Here is an 18,282-nt window from a genome sequence, read left to right as displayed (position 1 = left end):
GCCCGGCAAGTGGCTGGAGCGTGGCGAACCCCACCTGCCGAGGTCCGTCGATCAGAAGACATCGGGCAGCCATCCAACTCTTGTCACTTATTAATCCACGAACCCAAACACCCATCATGTCCAACGCCACAGATCAGCCAAAGAAGGAAAAGTTTGCCCCGAAAGAACCTGTATCGTTGAAACCTCCACAGGATGACGCTATCGACCGTGAATATCTTGCGAAATGTAACGGTACGGCCTGAAACAGCAACACATAGACGGAACAGCTACTAACTGCGTGGATAGGCACAAATGACGGCTATCCAACTTTGGTAGCTATCAAGGTGAGCATCTACTTCCAAGATTTGATCATGCGTTCAGTAAGAGAGCATATAATTTACCATGTTCCTAGGGAGACGTGTTCGACGTCAGTGGCAAAGAGACTTATGCACCTGGAAAAGGCTATCACGGTCCGTTGATATCCCTTCATTGCACGACATGATTTGTACTCGACTGACACTAGTTCATTTAGTCTTTGCTGGCAAGGAGCCAAACCGTGCGCTCGGCCTCTCTTCTCTCAAGCCAGAGGACTGCATATCGGACTTTTCCACGCTCTCCGATAAAGAACAACAGGTCTTGAATGACTGGCATACGTTCTTCAGCAAACGATATAACATCGTAGGCAGATTGCATTCGGAAGGTGCACCGAACCTCTAGGCACTTTATCTCCACACGCGTTGTTAGAACCACACAATTGCCTCGTCGTGAAAGTCGAATTTGGTCGATTTGGATAATTGTGTTTCCTCTAGTATCTTTCACGCATGCCAATACGCGCTGGAGGGCGAATGACCTCAATTCAATCGTACAACAATCGAAAAAGTCATTCACACAGGCCTTAGACCTTGTCTTACCATCTCATTCCTCTAGTCACTCTCAAGTTACCATTGATATCACATTTTCTAGAGCTTCACAAATGACTCCACTCGATCTGCCAATCGTGGTGCGACCTTTGATGCGGCGTAATCACAGGTGCTACTATTGGTCCGCGGCCACGGTCCACTGGGCGTCAAGCAATATACAAGGATAAATATCCTTGACCAAGTCCGCCCGGTGTTGTGATCAAGTTTAGATCAAAGAGCATGGTCTAATTCGCAGAATTTATCAACTGGTCAAGGAAGGTTATTCTTTACCTGATACTTGCTATTACTAAATAAATACAGTATTATCCGACAAGGATTAGTAAAGTTCCACGAAACAGCCCACCCAAACTTTACATGGCAGCAACCATCAATATTTGTCGAATATACGACCAAGACATATTCACCACTAAAACATGATACAATGACGCGTGAAAACTCCCAAAAAGAACAAATTCATCTCTCCCTGGGTATCAAAATAAGGCGCATCATTCAAGAACCCCATTAGAACGTGTAGTTCTGGCCCAAATCTCTTGTTGTTACTGTTGAGTTCGGTCTGATAACGCATTATCTTCCGCTGGCGACACGATATGATGACTGGACGTTTCGGGTTGCTGCCGTTCCGGTCTGGTCTCCTCTCTTTCCTTCGATGCAACTGTCGCAATCATGAGTCCTTTCGCGCTTGATGTTCCAAGCGCCAAAGCATTGATGGCCTGGGTCGTTGCGTGCGAAATGACAGTGCTGGATGAGGCGGTGCTCCGTAATCCTGCACTTTCCGCAGTTGATCCTCTCGTAATAACACATGTTGATGTAGATGAAGATCCAATAAACGATTTGTAGAACCGAGTAGTCCAGACTATGTCAACTGTCAGCTCATCATCATATTGAAGAGGCGCCAACGTACTCTGCGAGCAAGAGCCAAGGTCTGGTACACAAGAGATGACGTTTGTAAATGTTTACCACTATGGCTACTCCGCTAACGACCTGATGGTGTACAAAGGCTGAGAAGATATAGAGAGATTCTGGGGAACTTTGGAGACTCCACATCCAAGGCGCATTGGCAACCTTTATATACGGCAGGCCCACATTCCTCCAGCCAGCATCTGCCCCTCTCAAATATTTCTTCAACCGCGCTTCCCTGGATCTATACTGGTTCTGTCGACCCATTCGAGCTCATGCATATCGCCACGGACTGCGTTGTAACACACTGATTGCTGTTTCTGCAAGCTTCTAGTTATCACAAATTTGCCCCACAGTTCCACTATTTGGGCTACACCTAGCTCTTATCATCTGTATCTCGCTTGGTAAAGCTTGAAGTATCGGCAATGTTGACAATAGGGAGCCAGGAAACGGCAAAAATCAGCTTAGGGAGATTCAGTTAGGGCCGTCACCTGCACACAACGAGGTCCTGAATCGAATGTGAGACCCCCCTACTATTTTTTGCATTCCTTGGGCATCTCCTCGTAGGTTGGGCACCCTGGACATGAGCATTTATTTTCACGACGCACCACATGCTAGCTAGCAGCCGTTGGTACCCAGGACCAAGCCAGCGCCCTTCCGCGGCTACGGTCCATCATGCATGATTCTTGATCAACATCACCAAGAGCTACAAAGATCTCGTCACTCCAACCATGAAGTATGTTGCTTGTATCCGGTACTGTGCTGCTCCCTCTATTTCACCATTGGCCAACGGTTCCGAAATCGGCTCTTACAATACCCAGGATTTGCAGAGAGCTCTCCGAGCTGCACAATTTTTCCTTCTCAATACCCAGGCTGCATGCCTAGGATTTAGTTTCCTTACATGGAAGTAGCTGGGGAGTATACGGATGCGATGAATCGCTTTTCAATGATTCGCAAACATTTATCTGCAGCCTAATGCAGCCCCCTGCATACACGGCTTCCTTCACCACAACTCAGCATTTCGTCCTGTCTGAATGGCGCAAACTACTGCGTGCTATGTATTGTTTGCTGGTGATTCCTACTATGAGTAGCACATCCCTTGTTCCACTGATGCAGAAATGTCCCTTTCCGACATTGGAGAGACGGTAGATCATAGTCGTTAGTATGCCTATATCTCTCCTGACACACCAGCATCAGGGCCGCTTCCCCACATAACTCTTCCTATTTACTGTTTAAAAGAAGCTGTTTGTGCTGAATAACAGTAGTCTCTGCTCAGAATAATGCGGGAATACTTCATTGGAATCACAGCCAATTTAGTATATTTTACGGTCGTCTTCTAAATATACGTAAGATTCATGAATAGATGCACAGTCTCTATCTTTGCAACTGACTTACTCGCTGATAAATGAACAGAACATTTGATTTGCTAATACTGACACGATAGAGATTGCTTGGTGGGACCAAAAGTTTTCGAGTCCTTGCTCACTGATGAGTAACCAGTTGGTTTCACGACGGAATTCCTCCAGGTGTTATAGGCAGTCGTGACTCGTGTACACCTTGATCCTGGCCTATCCCCTTCTACCTGCGTTTTTTTTTAGATTGATCTATGTACACTCAAGTTCCGCTTCCAGTTTTGAGTGACTTGTCACGCGATGGTTGAACATGACCCAGCATCTATATTTATTAGTTAGGAAATCCATGCTGTGTCGGTGTCAGAGTCCCTCTACATTACAGAGACTCACGGCCAAGCTCTTCAAGAAGTCTAACACTCTCACGGTTGATCTCGGGTACGATTTCTTACACTAGACTACACTAAGTAATGCAGAGCCGCACGCGTCGATTTGATGTGAATGAAGCTCCACACAAGATGTGCACTGTGACACCTAGATCCTCTCTCGATCCCATCTTGACCATCTGCATCCTTGGCAACCCGGCAATCGCATGGGGTGGAGAATCGACCTCAAGAGTAGGATACCGAACTGGCGGTTTCAACGGCAACAGGTCTAGAGCTATACTACTTACAGCGTTATTGGCAGCGATATCTCTCGAACACAACATTTACCATATAATTGTTCTCAGCGCGGGGAAACGGTCAAGGAACCGGTATAGCAAACGTCATAGCGTGGGGAGTGTGATCAGTAACACCCCACGGTGTCTACAAGCGTCCCGTCCCCGCAGACATTGTCCTACCTGAGTCCAAATCGACAACTTCCCACCCCAGTTCGGCCACGCAACGCGGCAGAATACAGAATACCAATGTCTTACGAATGCAAGCACGAGCAGAGATCGCATAACGAAACTATACTAAGAACTAAGGGGCTTGGAGGCAGAACTAGGAACAGATACGCATGGCGCCGCGGATGGCGCCGCGGATCTCGAGTTTGTTGTAACAGACGAGCCACTGACTCTAGACGTAGAGCGCCTAGTGTGGGCAAATTTGACAAGGAGTTAGTGGACTGACTCGGCGTGTCACCTGCAATCGAGCAAGCAGTTCGTGCATATACGACGTCGAATGAGACCGACTTAAGTAGTGACCACGCACGAACTCAAATTTGAGCTCGCAACCCTAAAGCTGGTTAAGTGCAACTTACTCATTCGCTCCTCCTTAGAGAAAAACTTCTTTTGTGCACAGCAAACGGATTTCAACTAATTCCTTGACTTTTAATATGCTCGGTGAGTCAATGTACTGATGTAACGATACATGAATTATGAACTATGAATTTTGAATCATGAATAGGGTTATACGGCACCTACCGCTAGGCTCCCGGATGCAGAAAGCAGCGGATATCTTTCCATCCCACTTTTGTTTTGTTCTGCATGGTGGCTTAGTTGAAATAGGGCCGACAAACATGGTGGCGTTCGGGTCGGCTCGACCTCCCCGTTTTCGTTGTTCGTCACTTTCTCGCATTCTCTAACTACACATCACCACCAACCACATTGACTGCCGTAGCACCATTCCGAAGCGGTCAAGTTTGCTGAAACATCAGAAGAACATGAACTTTTTCTTTTGTGATGTACGCCACAAGAACGCCCTCGCTATATGCTACTACACAGACAGGATTATGCCTTGCTAGCCTTCTTCGCTTTCCTAGCTTGCCTCTTCTTCGCAATGATTCTCGTCCTCTGTGCCAGCTTGCCCTGATCCTTGTCCTTCGCACCGGCATGTCCGTCCTCTTCCGCGCCCGAACCCTGGCCACTCTTCCCGCTTCCCTTGCCCTTGCCAGCCTTTAGCTGCGCACCCGAAGAGGCTCTAGACGTAGCACTAGAATCACGCTTTCGCTTCTTTGACTCGCTGTTCGCTGCCTTGGCGTCGGTGGGAGGCTCGCGGGCCTTGTCTTCGCGGTCTGAGCGTCTACTTACCACATTCGCGTTTTCGATCGCAAACTCGACAATCAAACGTTTCCGTTTATCCTCCAGGGCCTCCTTTGCCTTCGACTTATTCTTTGGTGTCTCTCCCTTAATCTTATAGTCTACTGCATGCCCGTTCAACCACCTCAACCCCATAAGCGCACTGCGATGCGTGTAATACTCAATAAACCCATATCCTCTGCTCCTCCCTGCGCCTGTATCTTCAGCAACTTTACTACCTGCTGGGGTCTCGAAGACGATTTTAGCTTGCTTGACGATACCCTTTCCCTTCTTTTTACGCATTTTTTCTGCAACGAGCATTTCTTGGCCGCCGCGGATGACTTCTTCCCTGTTAAGCTTCGAGCGCTTACCGGCTTTGACGTCGGCAGCGAAACCGACAACGGCACTACGGGCGAGTTGTTTGAGGTCTTTTGAGGTGATGCTGCGGGGTATGTTGCGGATAGACAGACGGGTTAACGACAAATGGAGGGAAGGGTTTTCTTGAATCTGCTTGCGACGCATGGTTGCGCTTTCTTCGCGCATTTTGACTTCCGAGGGTGAGAGTTTCTGGTACAGAGGCGAGTTGGAGGCGATAGTTCCTTCGGAGAGGAGATACAGGCGGCGCTTGTCTTTGTCGCGGCTGAAGCGCGATGCGGCGCCTTCTGCTGTTAAACGGGTGGCTTCATTCTTGTCGACCGCGCGGCTGAGTTGCAGGATGCGACCATCGAGAGTATAACTGCCCGTAGGGTCGGCGTCTTCGTCTTCAAGAACGGAGTGCGTGACGGTTATTGTTGATCCATCCTTCTTGTCGAGGTTCTTTTTTTGCAGCTTGACGCGGGGGACGCCCTTGAGGCAGTTGATCATGTCCTCTTCCGCGAAGAAGGAGACAAAGCCTGTGCCCTTGGGTCGCTCTGTTTCGCGGTCGACAACGACACGAGCGAAGCGGACTCCGCCGAATTGCTTGAAGTGTTCCATTAACTTTTCGTCGTCGACTGTGAAGGGCAAGTTGCGAATGAAGACTGTGTATTCCTCTCGTTTCGGCCTGTCGTCTTGAAGCGGAACACCACCTTCTTCGTCATCATCGGAGACGTCTTCGTAATCCGTGTTGCTGTCGTCTACATCCTCGTCGTCCTCGCTGCCGTCCGCTTCTGAGTCTTCATCTGAGCTGACCGCAGAGCTTTCAACATCGTCCATGTCGTCATCCTCCGCCGTGGCTCCCGACTCTCCTGCATCCTCGGTCTTCTGCAGACCCTGCCATGTGTCCCTGTCCACAGCCCAATCTACTGCGATTGGCCTCTCGTCAATCTCCTTGCCATTCAGCTCTCGTATCGCCTTCTCTGCGTTCTTCTTGCCTCGCAGCGAGACGAAGCCAAATCCCCTCAATTCACCATTTGGCTTCTTGGGCAAATTGACAAAGTTGACCTTGCCATAGCTTCTGAACAGCTTTTGCAGATCCTCGGGCGTCTTGACTGTCCACGGCAGGTTTCTTACAATCAGCTTCGGCGTCTGCGCATCTTTGATCTGCTGCTCGCGCTCTGCCTTGATCCTGTCACCAGCCTTGACCGTGACTTTCTCGCCCTCACGCTGCCTAGCCTCGGCAGTATCGATGCGAATCTTCTTGCCCTTAAGCTCTGTGCCATTCAGCTCTTCCTTGGCTCTCTGTGCATCCTCAACGTCGGCAAAGGTGACGAAACCGTAGCCTTTGGACTCGCGGGTTTCCTTGTCCAGAACAACGACGGCAGTCTTGATGGGATATGATTCGGAGAAGTAGTCGGTTAGATCTTGGGTCGTGACGGCTGTCGCAAGACCGCGAATGAAGAGCTGTCTGCGCCCAGCTTCTTTCGGCGTCGCGGTAGCGGTAGTGGAAGTGGAGGGCTGTTCGGCGTCAGCGACAGCGACAGCGGTGACTGCTTCTGCGCCGTCGACTGAGAGACGCTGGCGTTTTCTACGAGGTGCCATTGCAGTAGAAGTATGGGATATATGCCTTTTGACTTGGCATTCACTTTCTCGATATGTTCGAAAAAAAGTTCCAACCCCGGCAGTCGGTTCTGCCGCTCCGGGTCTTGGCAATACTAGTCGGTCCGGCCTGTCAATCACTTCATTCGCATTCGTCGTATGCTTGCGAGACAGTCGACGCCTTGCACGCATCGTCTGGGCCTATTGGCCTCCCAAATCGCGCCCTCCACCATGCAGTTCTGGCTATCTCGCTGCTTTCTGTTCGCACCTGAAGTCGTATCGATGGTGACGAACGTGATTATATGAGTACGCCATATGGGAGAATCCTTGGGAACAATCAAGCTTCTCATGCCTCTGAGAGCTTTACGCACCCTGTTAACCTCGGAGCTTAGAAGCTACTCGTACATATGTGAAGATGATGATGCTATATCACTTTCTGTTTCCACGGAAGCCCCTTTCCATTGCGCTCGCCACGGTCTCATTAGCTCCACATGCCACGCTAAGATCTCGGTGTCTCTCAAGATCTCACCACATATCTACGCTTCTGATCAGATCGTGTCCAATACACGACTCGGCATCAACTCCGCACATGCAGACCCTGTCTCAGCCCTAGACCATCATCAAAACTGGCCAAGCGCTTGCCGCATTTCGCTTAGCTGTTACCAAACCTGGCGGAATGTATACCTGACGTAGTGCAAGCTGAGTCCTCGTCCACAACACGCACGCTGTATCACATCGACGGCGTGAACGAGGCGTCAAAGAACGGATCAAACGCCGTTGGACCTGCACTTCGTATCTAGGCACAAGGACTTAAGGTCATGGGTATCCGTGGAGGCGAACGAAAGTGAACCACTCTTGAACTCGAACTCTGAGTTTACTTCTTTTTTGTATACAAGACTTTACTTTCGGAGAGGCGCACTTTACTATGCTGTCTACGCTGACACACGACGAGGAAGAAAAGGCGACTAACCTTAACCACCACCCATCCAATGGACCTCAACTTCTGGCAGATGCGTTTGGAGAGGAGGGACTTACCATATATGAGAAGAAATGTGTCCTCGTCAATCGGGAGATCGATGCTATGGGAATGGGGCGATATCAATGGTCACTATGGGTGTTGTGCGGCTTTGGATACATGATCGACCTGATGTGGGCGCAGGCTTTTGGCATGATACTGCCTCCTTTGCAGCAAGAGCTCGGAAACAGCATGGATCAGACTGGTAACCTTTCGACCACGTTTACTGCTGGGCTCACAGCTGGCGCACTTGTTTGGGGCCTCCTAGTTGATGTCATCGGCCGACAGTGGGTGTTCAACCTAACGGTCTTTATTGCCAGCGCCTTTGGCCTTTGCATTGGGGCTCCGAGCACCTACACAGCCATCCTTGTTCTTATAGCTTTCACCGGATTTGGCGTAGGTGGTAATATTCCTATCGACACAACTATAGCCCTCGAATTCACGCCGCAGAGCAAGCGCTACCTACTTCCGCTGCTTTCGATATTTCAACCTATTGGCGTCGTCATATGCAGCGTCATTGCATACGTCTTCATTCCCAACTACTCCTGCAACCCAAATTTCTCGGAGGCCAATCCCTTGCCAGCTTGTAACGCCGTCGCCTCAGGCAAGCCCTGTTGCACAAAGGCTAGCAACATGGGATGGCGGTATCTACTTTTCACGTTAGGTGGAATCACGCTCCTCATATTCTTCCTCCGTTTCATAGTCTTCCAGTTTCAGGAAACGCCGGAATTCCTGCTGTGTCGTGGCAAGGATGCCAAAGCGATCGAGGTGCTGCAATATGTCGCGAAGTACAATAAACGGACTTGCGCGTTGACGCTGGAAATGCTAGAGTCATTAGAACGCGATTCTAATTCTACCAGCAGTAACAGGCCTGTACTTGGAGGCGGCGCAAAGCAGTTAAAGACTACATGGACCGAAAAGCTCAAGTTAGAGGGCGATAGATTCAAGATGTTGTTCTCAAGCTTGCAGATGACACGCTTGACTCTGCTTATTTGGGTGACGTATATCTGCGATTATTGGGGTTTTACCATCGCGGGTAAGTAACCACTCCAGCATATATGTACAATACTTACGTGATGCAAGGCACCTACCTCCCCCTGATCTTGGCCCTCAAGAACGGAGTCCTGCACTTGTCGCTCCGCTTTACCTACCGCTCTTATATCTACATATACACTCCTGGCATTGTCGGCGTGCTCCTTGGCACGCTATCCTACCGTGCACCGCGCATAGGCCGCAAATGGACCATGGTAGTCTCCGCTGCGTTGAGGGGCGTGGCGGTTTTCTTATTCAGTAGCATTGACTCCGCGGCTTCCAATATCGGCTTCAACGTCATGGAGAACTTCTGCCAGTCTATTTTCAATTCAGTCCTGTATGGATGGACGCCAGAGGCTTTTCCAGCGCCAATCAGAGGCACAGCATGTGGCCTCGCGAATTTCTGGGGGAGACTATTTAGTATTGTGAGTCCCGTTCTTGCGGAGCGTTTGTATACTAGCGGCAGGGGGGAGGACGATATCAATGGTGTGCTATATCTGGCCGGGGGTGTGACGCTAGGATGTGTTATAACAACTGTCCTTCTGCCGAGCAAGCCTGTGGGTAGACAAGTATCGTAAGGGTCTTACCAACGTACATTAACTCATTCTGCATTCTGTCTAAACTAAGATTATTGTTGGATGCTACGTTGATGCTTTGTTCCCAGTATGAAAGCTGATCAACATTTCGCTTAAGACGTACACTATAGGACCAAGTGTTTTGCTGATTGCGTTGGCTAAAGTATTTGTTTACCTCCACCTAAGCAAGCTCTCGCATTTCAGCTCGAGCCTTTGGTTGCGATGTGTTTCTGCAGCCGCGGGCTATCACAGTACAACAAGAGCTGCAAAGTGTCAGATACCCACCACTCGCCTAGAACAGCAACCCAACAATATAATACAGCCCATGTGTACAAGCCCCAAAAAAAAGGATGGCGATGACGATGGGGAGATCATGGTGCTTGCTGAAAACCGTTAGCGCAACAAGAAAAGTCTAGTGTGGTTAGTGGCTCGGCTAGCGTTTTTCCGTACGCCGCTCCCACAGATGCGCACCTCGACGCCAAAATCGACAACAACCTCATTTCGACACCGCTAACCCGCAGCAACCCTCAAGATGAAGTACATGTACGTCTACCTTCCGACTACGAGTCACAGCTCGGCGCATTACACCATCCTATCCCTCGAACTTTCAAACCGGAGGCATTCGCAAGCCGCGTTCGATCGCACGAAACGCACATCCTTTGGATGATCAGGAACTTAACTGACGATTACACTACAGCCACTCCGAGGAATTGCTCGAAATCCCCGAGGGGGTCAAGGTCGCCATCAAGACCAGGAATGTCGTCGTTGAGGGTGAGTGCGCAATTGCACAAGGAAGCATGCGGGAGTGAGACTGACATATCTTCACAGGTCCCCGAGTACGTCAACTGCGATAATTCGACGGGAACTGTACTCATATCTCGTAGGGCAAGCTTACAAAGTCTCTCGGTCACTTGGCGGTCAGCTTCACGCACGTACGTTGGAATCGAAATCTAACATTGGGGACAAGGACTAAGAATGGAACAGCCCAAGAAGGATCTCATCAAGATTGAGCTCCACCACGGATCCCGCAAGAGCGTCGCTACTCTCCGCACTGTCCGAACTCTCATTGTACGTCGCACACCACGCAATACGAGCCAGCAACATGCGCACGGGAGAAGGGGCTTGGCTGACTAGGAGCAGAACAACTTGATCATCGGTGTCACCAAGGGATTCAAGTACAAGTGAGTCTGAGTGAAGTAAAAAAGGGAGGAGGCACATGCTAACATTTACTCAGGATGCGATACGTCTATGCCCAGTATGTCTACCCACGCGCACATCTCGATTTCCGTCCAACAGATCCTTGTCTACACATTTTTTTGCCTGTCGCGGCTTGCCTACACCTTTCTTGTTGATCGCAAGACGCAAAATGCAACCATTTCGCCCACAAGAAGGTTTTGGGCAAGTCGGTTCCGACGCATGACAGTCAACGACGAGTGACCCTACCGAACGCCAGTTTCTATACTTACATTATATTTAGTTTCCCCATCAACGTCAACATCGAGAAGAACAAGGAGACGGATCAGTTCGAGGTTGAGATCAGGAACTTCATCGGCGAGAAGCTTGTACGAAGGGTCGTCATGAGGCCTGGTGTCGACGTTGAGGCCTCAAAGAACCAGAAGGATGAGCTCCAACTCTCCGGAAACGTATGCTTTCCCCTATAACTATTTTTTCGAACGCCGCTAACTAGTTCACAGAGCCTCGAGGACGTCTCCCAGAGCGCCGCCGACATCCAGCAAATTTGCAAGGTCCGCAACAAGGATATCCGAAAGTTCTTGGACGGTCTGTACGTGTCGGAGCGGGGCAACATTGTTGAGGCCGCATAGGCGATCTAGAGGAGTACGGGTTTTCTTATGGGGATATGAGCAACTATGAGCTTCTCTGCATCACATCTGCGGTCGGCGCCTTGGGGGTTTAAGCTCAAAAACGATGTTCAATACCAACACCACCATTGACCTGATGGAACTGTACGTTCACGATGAATGAACTAATGCTGTTCGACTCTGTGAAAATCTCTTGGTGCTTGAAATCAAAGTTCCAGTTCATTATGCCGTTGTAAAAGCAGTCATGGCTCGGGTCTTGCTGCCCCTGCACCCGTACTATCAACACGTTCTCGAAAGGCAAAATATTGAGCCGCGGAAGGCTACCTCAGCAGAACAGAATTGCAATGAATGACGCATGTTCCGTACGGGACGTGTGGTTACACCCCGCATCGCTCACACTGTTGCCACCGGCAATGGCATTATCGCCGCAAAATCCGCATTCGGCGGTCATTCTTCCGTGGCTGCTTCCTAATCCAAAGTAAGATGAGCTGGGCATGCAGCTTATAAGAGATGGAGAGCCCAGATGGTAGATGGTTTGAACCTATTCCATTCACTACCCCGCCTTAAGCTCAGAGCACCCCACTACTAACGAGATCGAGACCATGGCAGACAAACTAGACATTGAGGGCCTCTTGAAGGAATCGAAAGCTGAATACAGACGGCTAGGAAAGAGTGGGTTAAAAGTCTCAGTACCCATTCTGGGTGCTATGAGCATTGGCAGCAGTGCTTGGCAACCCTGGGTAATTGAAGAGGACGAAGCATTGCCGCTGCTGAAGGCGGCATATGATCGTGGGCTCACAACGTGGGATACTGGTAGGCTACATCCCAACATGACCTGGTCGTAAAAACGTACTAACCTTTCGAAAGCCAACGTTTACTCCAACGGCGTCTCGGAAGAAATCATCGGCAAAGCCATCAAGAAGTACTCGCTCCCTCGCCACAAACTCGTCATTCTCACAAAATGCTTCGGCTACGTTGGGGAGGATCCGGGCCTGCGCACCATCAACTATGGCAATGAGTTGCCAAAACTCAGTGACTATACTAACCAAGGGGGCCTGTCGCGACAAGCCATCTTTAACGCCGTCAATGCCTCCCTCAAGCGTCTTGATCTCGAATATATCGACCTTTTGCAGATTCACCGATTCGATGCGAACACGCCGATCGAGGAGACGATGGAAGCCCTGCATGATTTGGTGAAGACTGGAAAGGTCCGATACATTGGAGCAAGTAGCATGTGGGCTGTGCAGTTCGCGCAGATGCAGTTTGTGGCAGAGAAGCATGGATGGACCAAGTTCGTGAGCATGCAGAACCAGTACAATCTACTGTACCGTGAGGAAGAGCGCGAGATGAATAGGTTCTGTAACGATACTGGCGTTGGGCTCATACCCGTAAGTCCTCGACGCGTGTGCTCTATTTGAGGAATATTCAGTTCTAATGGACAACGACGCACAGTGGGCACCTCTCTGCCGTGGTAATCTTGCACGTCCCGCTTCCGCTTTCGGTAGCACCACGCGTTCCGAGGGGGAGCAGAAGGTGAGCAACGGTCTTCCTGGTCGTGCCGACAACGACAAGAAGATCATTGAGCGCGTAGAGGAGCTGGCAAAGAAACGTGACTGGAAGATGAGCCACGTGGCACTGGCGTGGATCAATAAGCGCGTCTCAAGTCCGATCATTGGGTTCTCGAGTGCGGCGAGGATGGATGAAGCATTGGAGGCGAGGGGCAAGGAGCTGACGGAGGAGGAGGAGAAGTATCTTGAAGAGCTGTACGTGCCGGTGAAGATTACGGGGCATTCGTAGGGCGTCTGCTACTACACGTTCACTAGACGGAGAGCAGGCTGGAGATGATGGAATTGGCTAGGTGGAATAGATGTGGAGCTTTGAGCTAGAATCAAAATTCCTTGAGCTACTATTTCTTTCTTTTTAATTGTTGGAAAGTAAAGTCTTGAGCTACACTATATTAGGCCTGTTCTCTAATAAGTAGCATGGCCGGCGGTACTGGAATGCCATCTCGCGCCATGGAACGCCTGCTGGTCCAATATCAGCTCACTAAGCAAATATGCACCCTGATTCCGACATTCAGTGGCCCTTGTAGTTACCAAGTGGATACTGGAAACGAATCCATGGGGCCCTGGGGCCGGTCCAGCTCGGAGCCAGCGGACATGTGAGCTGAAATATAGCTATACGCGTTGATGTGCTGTTTGCTCCATGACTAATGACGTAGGCGAGGTCGCGTGAGATCACCCCATTGATGTGCCTCGAGCTTCACGACAAAGAAGAGAGCCTACGAAGAGGCGCTCAAACTGATCAAAACAACGCGCAAGAGGCTCAATTGCTAGCATATATGGTGCCGCAGCTCACTTTATCATGGTATACTTGCTCACCGGACGTGGCGTTCGCACCTTCCCCGCATTCTGGGCGTGCCTCCCCGCATTGGGTTCATACGTTCGCGTCCGCCGCCGATTGGATTGGACCATCCATGGTGTGCTGATCAAGTGACTGTCTCCTGTGCTTCCACCCCGATAGGTAGAGTGAGCCCCCTCATAAGCTGCCTGTCGCCCTCGCTCTCCCTTCTTCTCTTCCTCACACACTGCCCTGTGCCTCATCGTCCCTCACACCCAATCCCAGCCTCAGACATAGCTCGCCAACTCACCAAAGCTCTTTCATTGTCCACACCACCTCCAGCCTACCAGTACCTCTATTGCCCCTCCCTGCTGTCAACCCCCACCACAATGGCAGCCGCAGTAGACGAATCGCTCGAGAAGGTCGACTCTCTAGTCGAGGACCCCAATCATGGAACCAAGAAGCCACACGGCCGTAGAGCCAGCTCCATGGCCGCCGATGTCTACAACATCGAAGACCTGGGTGAGTGCCCCTTGCTGACAATGGCCCAGCTGAGGGGTTGTGCGTGAGGGGCAGGTGGGGCTAACAGCACACCAGAGAAGGAAAACAAGGAGATCAAGATCTCAATCGAGACGCAAAAGCTCGGCTGGTACGTGAATGCTCTTCTCGTCTTGACATGTACATGGCCCGTAGTCGTCGCGTCGTCACCTCGCCGTCACCTGCATCGCGTCGGGCCAGCTTCAATGCATCAAGACAATGCTGACGCACCGGCCACACAGGAAGCTGAACGCTTCGTCTTCGGCTGTCGAGGATCCAGCAGTCCTAAAACTGCCCCTCACCGACCCCAAGCTCAAGAAAATCACGCTGCACTTCCCGCTCGGACTTGAAGTCACAGCACGGAACCTCAAGGGCGTTACCATCAAGGATGCGCTAGATGCCATCCACAAGCAGTTCAAGAAGCGCGTACGTATCCCTATTGTTTGTTTTCCTTTGCCCTGGCGACAGTGTGTCGCCGATGTTTCTGGAACATCCCTCGCCATCTGGATATTGTGAGCCCTTAGCAGCGCTGACCCGCTCCACAGGCAGACGACGAGTTAGACCGGCCCTACCTAGCTGGCTTCGAGTGGGATCCAGAAGACTGCTACACGCGCTTCATCGTCCATCAGGCCAACCAGCCAACTTCAAGCATGTCCGGCGCCCCAGGCGGCGGTAAGAAGAAGAAGAAGGCCGCCGCCGCTGCTGCGGAAGGCTCCTAGTGAGCAACTCGCCCCTTCCCAGACTTCGACTTCACACACGGCCCCGGTTATAGTCCATGCTTCGGCATGGGATATGGATATGCAGCTGGGTGCTGGTCAATCTACATATCAGCATGGGAAGAGCGAGCGCGTTCGCTACGATGGCATGCTCGGCATACTGTGAGCCTTTGAGGCGAGTGGTGTGCTGACTGTGGTTCTCGGGCGGTAGATGTGCGTCGTGGATTCGTCGAGTGTTGCTCGCCGGGCGCAATGGCAGCACCCGTTATGTATGCTAAAGGAACTCATTCGGGCTGCTGGATAGCGTCTGCACAATGAGAAGACCCGATAAACCGAGAAACTGTCTACGAATGTTGCTGTGATGTGGTGAAGGTCTCTGGCGCTGACTGATGTGGACCCACTCTGGGCAGCTTTTCGAGCCAAGACAGACTGGGCGCGACTTAGCGAGTGCACGATACGGTCCCCGCGGCCTTCAATCGTTCATTCTATCCATCATTTCGTCGCTTGAGGTTTTCCTCTTTAGTGTACATGACTCTCAACATCACCTCCAGCTACAAACTAACAGAGGTACTTGTTATGCCAGACGCTTTCTGTTTCGCACACCATGCCGCGGGCGCTGCATGACAGCCTGAAGAAGCTCGCTTGAGCGCCCTATGAAGAGCGGTGGAGGGGCATGCTTGCATCAGGTAGGTAGCCGCTAAATAGCTGCAGGTGTAGGTGTTTCACTACGTCTGGCCCATTCCTCTTCACTCTTCAATCACCTGTGACACTCGCACGATGCAGCGTCGATTTTTCCGCTTTCTTTGCAGCTAATGACCGCTCTTCGCATACTCGATTAGCCTGTAGGGCTCCAACACCTCCTACCCTTGTCCGCTAGTCCACGACCGAAACACAAAGACAAATAACCATAATTAAAACAACCGAAGGGTAGTGAGACCTTGAAGATGTTTTCGAATCTTCAGATACGGCCCGCAAAGCCACACCGCCGGAAACGAAGCATGGTGGCTAAGGCTGGAGTGACGAAGCGTCGAGTCTCAAATGTTACGCCAGCAAGTGCCAGCAACGTGCCATCGATGAGCCTTATGGAAGATCTGTTTGGCGACGAGTTCCCGGAGGCTTTTGCAACCAGTAGCGGTTATGCAGCGAGGAGCTCCAAGAGGGTGACAGATTTACCAGCCGAGCTACTCGCAATGATCTGTGAGCATCTCTCCAATCTAGATATCAAGAGATTGCGACTCGCTGGTAAACACTTGGCGAAAAATGTTGGTCTACGCATAGATCGCATCTATATCTCACCGAACCGTGCAAATCTGGACTGCCTGCAGAGGATACTAGATCATCCCAGATATAGGAACGATGTTGGGGAGATTGTCTGGGACGATGCACAACTCGAGGAGTATCCCACATTGGACAGCTTTCGTCACGCGATAGGGATCGACGAAGTAAAAACAACAATCGATATCGAGAACCGCCTTGACGAAGCCATTCGAGGCCATGAAGATGACAGTCCCGAGTACCGTGCACTAGAACGTGACGACTTCTTCTCATCGAACGGACAACTGACGGAAGTTGGCAAGGGCATCTTGCTGCGTTACGACGACCAATTTTCCAGAGATATCATTGCTCGCAGCACAACGGTCATGAGCATTGAACAAAGCTATAATCTCTACCAGCGCCTATACCAGGAAGAGCAGGAGATCATGGAGCAACAATTAGACGTTGCTGCCCTCCACCGGGCGATAGCAGGATTCCCCAAAATGAAGAGAATTACATTGACCAGCGAGGTCTGGCGGCCATGGAAGCTTTATCCTCTGTACGATACACCATTTTATCGATCGCTGCCGCCTGGTTTTCGCAAACCCTCCGTCTGGCCCTGGCTCGGTTTTCGACAACAAGCTACGTCTGTACAAGCCGCGCACCGCGATGAGGTCATGTCAACGCGGAATATCGAACGGCTTTCAATAGAGTTCAGAGGGTACAGCATCATTGTATCCACATTACTCGCTATCCCAAACCCCAAGATTGAGGAGATAATCATCGATGCTGGGAACGAATACACCGGCATCAGCCACCAGCTCTTCGCCTCCCCCAACTCGGACTTCGAAGCAACAGTCCGCATGTTTCAACTTGTTCCTCTTAAGGGACTCCAGCTGGTCATCAACCCGTATTGCTCCGATAGTAACCCCGATTCGCTCTTTGCTTCGGGTCTCCTCAAGCGCGCGTTAGCAGAGGCGCAGTTTCTAGAGCACTTCGACTTCAATCCGCACTGGCTCCCTCGTACCTACCGACATGAAACTCTTGACTTGTCCTTTGGCCCAAATGAGGTTCTCCCCGAAGCCACGATCAAGAGACTGACCACCTTCGCGCTGAGAAACGTATCAGTAAAAGAGAACGATTTAGAAGACCTGCTGAAAGAGATGGAGAACGTCGAGCACGTAACGCTAGACAATATCCATCTAAAGAATTCCGCGTTTCTACACCACCAGCCCGATCCGAGTTGGGTTCAGCTCTTCCACCGGCTGCAATCGTACTATGCTGCATCGCCTATGGTCTCACACCCTCGGTTTGCATGGATTGAACCGACATACTACGGCAGGAATTATTTTGTGGACGAGGAGATTGGTGATTTTTTGTATCGGGGCGCTGAGTGCCCGTTTGAAAATGGGTTACAGCGGCCACTGAAGGAGGGGGTGGGTTGGTTTGTGGATGAGCGGGATAAAGGCTTCAAGGTCAGGCGGCTGGTGGGAGTAGAGGGATGGTAAAGGGGCTAAGAAGCGCCTACGCGCCAGGAAGTATATATGAAACTAGTGCTAGGCTGTCGGTGTATTTTGACAGCGTAGAATTTTGTAGTATGTGTTGTGGCTTAGGATAGGATATTGTACTGTACTGTTCATTGTTGCAACACCACTTCTACGATTTTGCAGAAAGCTCTCCGAGCTTTACAACTTTTTCTTCTCCCACCGTAGAAAACAGCATAAGGAGAGAAAAGAGGTCCACGTCAGGCAAAGGATTAGGCGGACGAAATTTACTCCTTCTGCCAAGTTTGCAACTGGCTTACGTAGCGCTACACTGAATATAGCCTCATTCTGTCGACGGGAATAAGCACTAGCGAGTTACGCCCCATGGCAGCACCAAAACTCGCCCTTC

The 18,282-nt window shown here is 50.7% G+C and overlaps 8 protein-coding genes across 8 annotated transcripts; 6 read left to right on the top strand and 2 right to left on the bottom strand.

Annotated features, from left to right (window-relative positions):
- The first annotated feature begins 72 nt into the window (after window positions 1-72).
- K460DRAFT_309851 (cytochrome b5) lies at window positions 73-999 on the top strand. The gene is made up of 4 exons (XM_040930142.1): window positions 73-231; window positions 286-323; window positions 392-449; window positions 512-999. Exons 1-4 carry the CDS (start codon window positions 117-119, stop codon window positions 694-696), a joined length of 396 nt encoding a protein of 131 aa, XP_040789118.1. The 5' UTR covers window positions 73-116; the 3' UTR covers window positions 697-999.
- A 227-nt stretch (window positions 1,000-1,226) lies between these two features.
- On the bottom strand, window positions 1,227-1,861 carry K460DRAFT_367308 (uncharacterized protein). Its single transcript, XM_040933559.1, has one exon. The coding sequence runs from the start codon at window positions 1,698-1,700 to the stop codon at window positions 1,464-1,466; it is 237 nt and encodes a 78-aa protein (XP_040789117.1). The 5' UTR covers window positions 1,701-1,861; the 3' UTR covers window positions 1,227-1,463.
- A 2,731-nt stretch (window positions 1,862-4,592) lies between these two features.
- K460DRAFT_367307 (uncharacterized protein) lies at window positions 4,593-7,141 on the bottom strand. Its single transcript, XM_040933558.1, has one exon. It carries the CDS (start codon window positions 7,101-7,103, stop codon window positions 4,857-4,859), a length of 2,247 nt encoding a protein of 748 aa, XP_040789116.1. The 5' UTR covers window positions 7,104-7,141; the 3' UTR covers window positions 4,593-4,856.
- An 884-nt stretch (window positions 7,142-8,025) lies between these two features.
- Window positions 8,026-9,725, top strand: K460DRAFT_286460 (MFS general substrate transporter; the record flags this gene model as incomplete). The annotated part of the gene is made up of 2 exons (XM_040928891.1): window positions 8,026-9,151; window positions 9,199-9,725. 2 exons carry the CDS (start codon window positions 8,026-8,028, stop codon window positions 9,723-9,725), a joined length of 1,653 nt encoding a protein of 550 aa, XP_040789115.1.
- A 753-nt stretch (window positions 9,726-10,478) lies between these two features.
- Window positions 10,479-11,545, top strand: K460DRAFT_377718 (ribosomal protein L6; the record flags this gene model as incomplete). The annotated part of the gene is made up of 7 exons (XM_040935002.1): window positions 10,479-10,493; window positions 10,607-10,654; window positions 10,707-10,790; window positions 10,863-10,903; window positions 10,957-10,977; window positions 11,200-11,365; window positions 11,417-11,545. The coding sequence occupies 7 exons, from the start codon at window positions 10,479-10,481 to the stop codon at window positions 11,543-11,545; spliced, it is 504 nt and encodes a 167-aa protein (XP_040789114.1).
- A 502-nt stretch (window positions 11,546-12,047) lies between these two features.
- On the top strand, window positions 12,048-13,615 carry K460DRAFT_367302 (aldo-keto reductase-like protein). Its single transcript, XM_040933557.1, has 3 exons — window positions 12,048-12,355; window positions 12,410-12,930; window positions 12,995-13,615. The coding sequence occupies exons 1-3, from the start codon at window positions 12,145-12,147 to the stop codon at window positions 13,337-13,339; spliced, it is 1,077 nt and encodes a 358-aa protein (XP_040789113.1). The 5' UTR covers window positions 12,048-12,144; the 3' UTR covers window positions 13,340-13,615.
- A 308-nt stretch (window positions 13,616-13,923) lies between these two features.
- Window positions 13,924-15,471, top strand: K460DRAFT_367299 (uncharacterized protein). The gene is made up of 4 exons (XM_040933556.1): window positions 13,924-14,404; window positions 14,480-14,531; window positions 14,662-14,845; window positions 14,965-15,471. The coding sequence occupies exons 1-4, from the start codon at window positions 14,272-14,274 to the stop codon at window positions 15,136-15,138; spliced, it is 543 nt and encodes a 180-aa protein (XP_040789112.1). The 5' UTR covers window positions 13,924-14,271; the 3' UTR covers window positions 15,139-15,471.
- Window positions 15,472-15,729: 258 nt separating this feature from the next.
- Window positions 15,730-18,279, top strand: K460DRAFT_367298 (uncharacterized protein). The gene has a single exon (XM_040933555.1). It carries the CDS (start codon window positions 16,134-16,136, stop codon window positions 17,895-17,897), a length of 1,764 nt encoding a protein of 587 aa, XP_040789111.1. The 5' UTR covers window positions 15,730-16,133; the 3' UTR covers window positions 17,898-18,279.
- The last annotated feature ends 3 nt before the right edge of the window (window positions 18,280-18,282 follow it).

Source organism: Cucurbitaria berberidis, assembly GCF_010015615.1.
Source record: "Cucurbitaria berberidis CBS 394.84 unplaced genomic scaffold K460scaffold_3, whole genome shotgun sequence".
In the NCBI taxonomy this organism is placed as follows: domain Eukaryota; kingdom Fungi; phylum Ascomycota; class Dothideomycetes; order Pleosporales; family Cucurbitariaceae; genus Cucurbitaria; species Cucurbitaria berberidis.
This window is presented reverse-complemented; position numbering and strand designations above follow the sequence as displayed.

Coding starts and splice junctions, on each gene's coding strand:
- K460DRAFT_309851 (XM_040930142.1), top strand. CDS start 117: ATGTCCAACGCCACAGATCAGCCAAAGAAGGAAAAGTTTGCCCCGAAA. Junction 232..285: donor ATATCTTGCGAAATGTAACG/GTACGGCCTGAA, acceptor CTGCGTGGATAG/GCACAAATGACGGCTATCCA. Junction 450..511: donor ACCTGGAAAAGGCTATCACG/GTCCGTTGATAT, acceptor TAGTTCATTTAG/TCTTTGCTGGCAAGGAGCCA.
- K460DRAFT_367308 (XM_040933559.1), bottom strand. CDS start 1,700: ATGTGTTATTACGAGAGGATCAACTGCGGAAAGTGCAGGATTACGGAG.
- K460DRAFT_367307 (XM_040933558.1), bottom strand. CDS start 7,103: ATGGCACCTCGTAGAAAACGCCAGCGTCTCTCAGTCGACGGCGCAGAA.
- K460DRAFT_367302 (XM_040933557.1), top strand. CDS start 12,145: ATGGCAGACAAACTAGACATTGAGGGCCTCTTGAAGGAATCGAAAGCT. Junction 12,356..12,409: donor GCTCACAACGTGGGATACTG/GTAGGCTACATC, acceptor ACCTTTCGAAAG/CCAACGTTTACTCCAACGGC. Junction 12,931..12,994: donor CTGGCGTTGGGCTCATACCC/GTAAGTCCTCGA, acceptor AACGACGCACAG/TGGGCACCTCTCTGCCGTGG.
- K460DRAFT_367299 (XM_040933556.1), top strand. CDS start 14,272: ATGGCAGCCGCAGTAGACGAATCGCTCGAGAAGGTCGACTCTCTAGTC. Junction 14,532..14,661: donor GAGACGCAAAAGCTCGGCTG/GTACGTGAATGC, acceptor CCGGCCACACAG/GAAGCTGAACGCTTCGTCTT. Junction 14,846..14,964: donor ACAAGCAGTTCAAGAAGCGC/GTACGTATCCCT, acceptor CCCGCTCCACAG/GCAGACGACGAGTTAGACCG.
- K460DRAFT_367298 (XM_040933555.1), top strand. CDS start 16,134: ATGGTGGCTAAGGCTGGAGTGACGAAGCGTCGAGTCTCAAATGTTACG.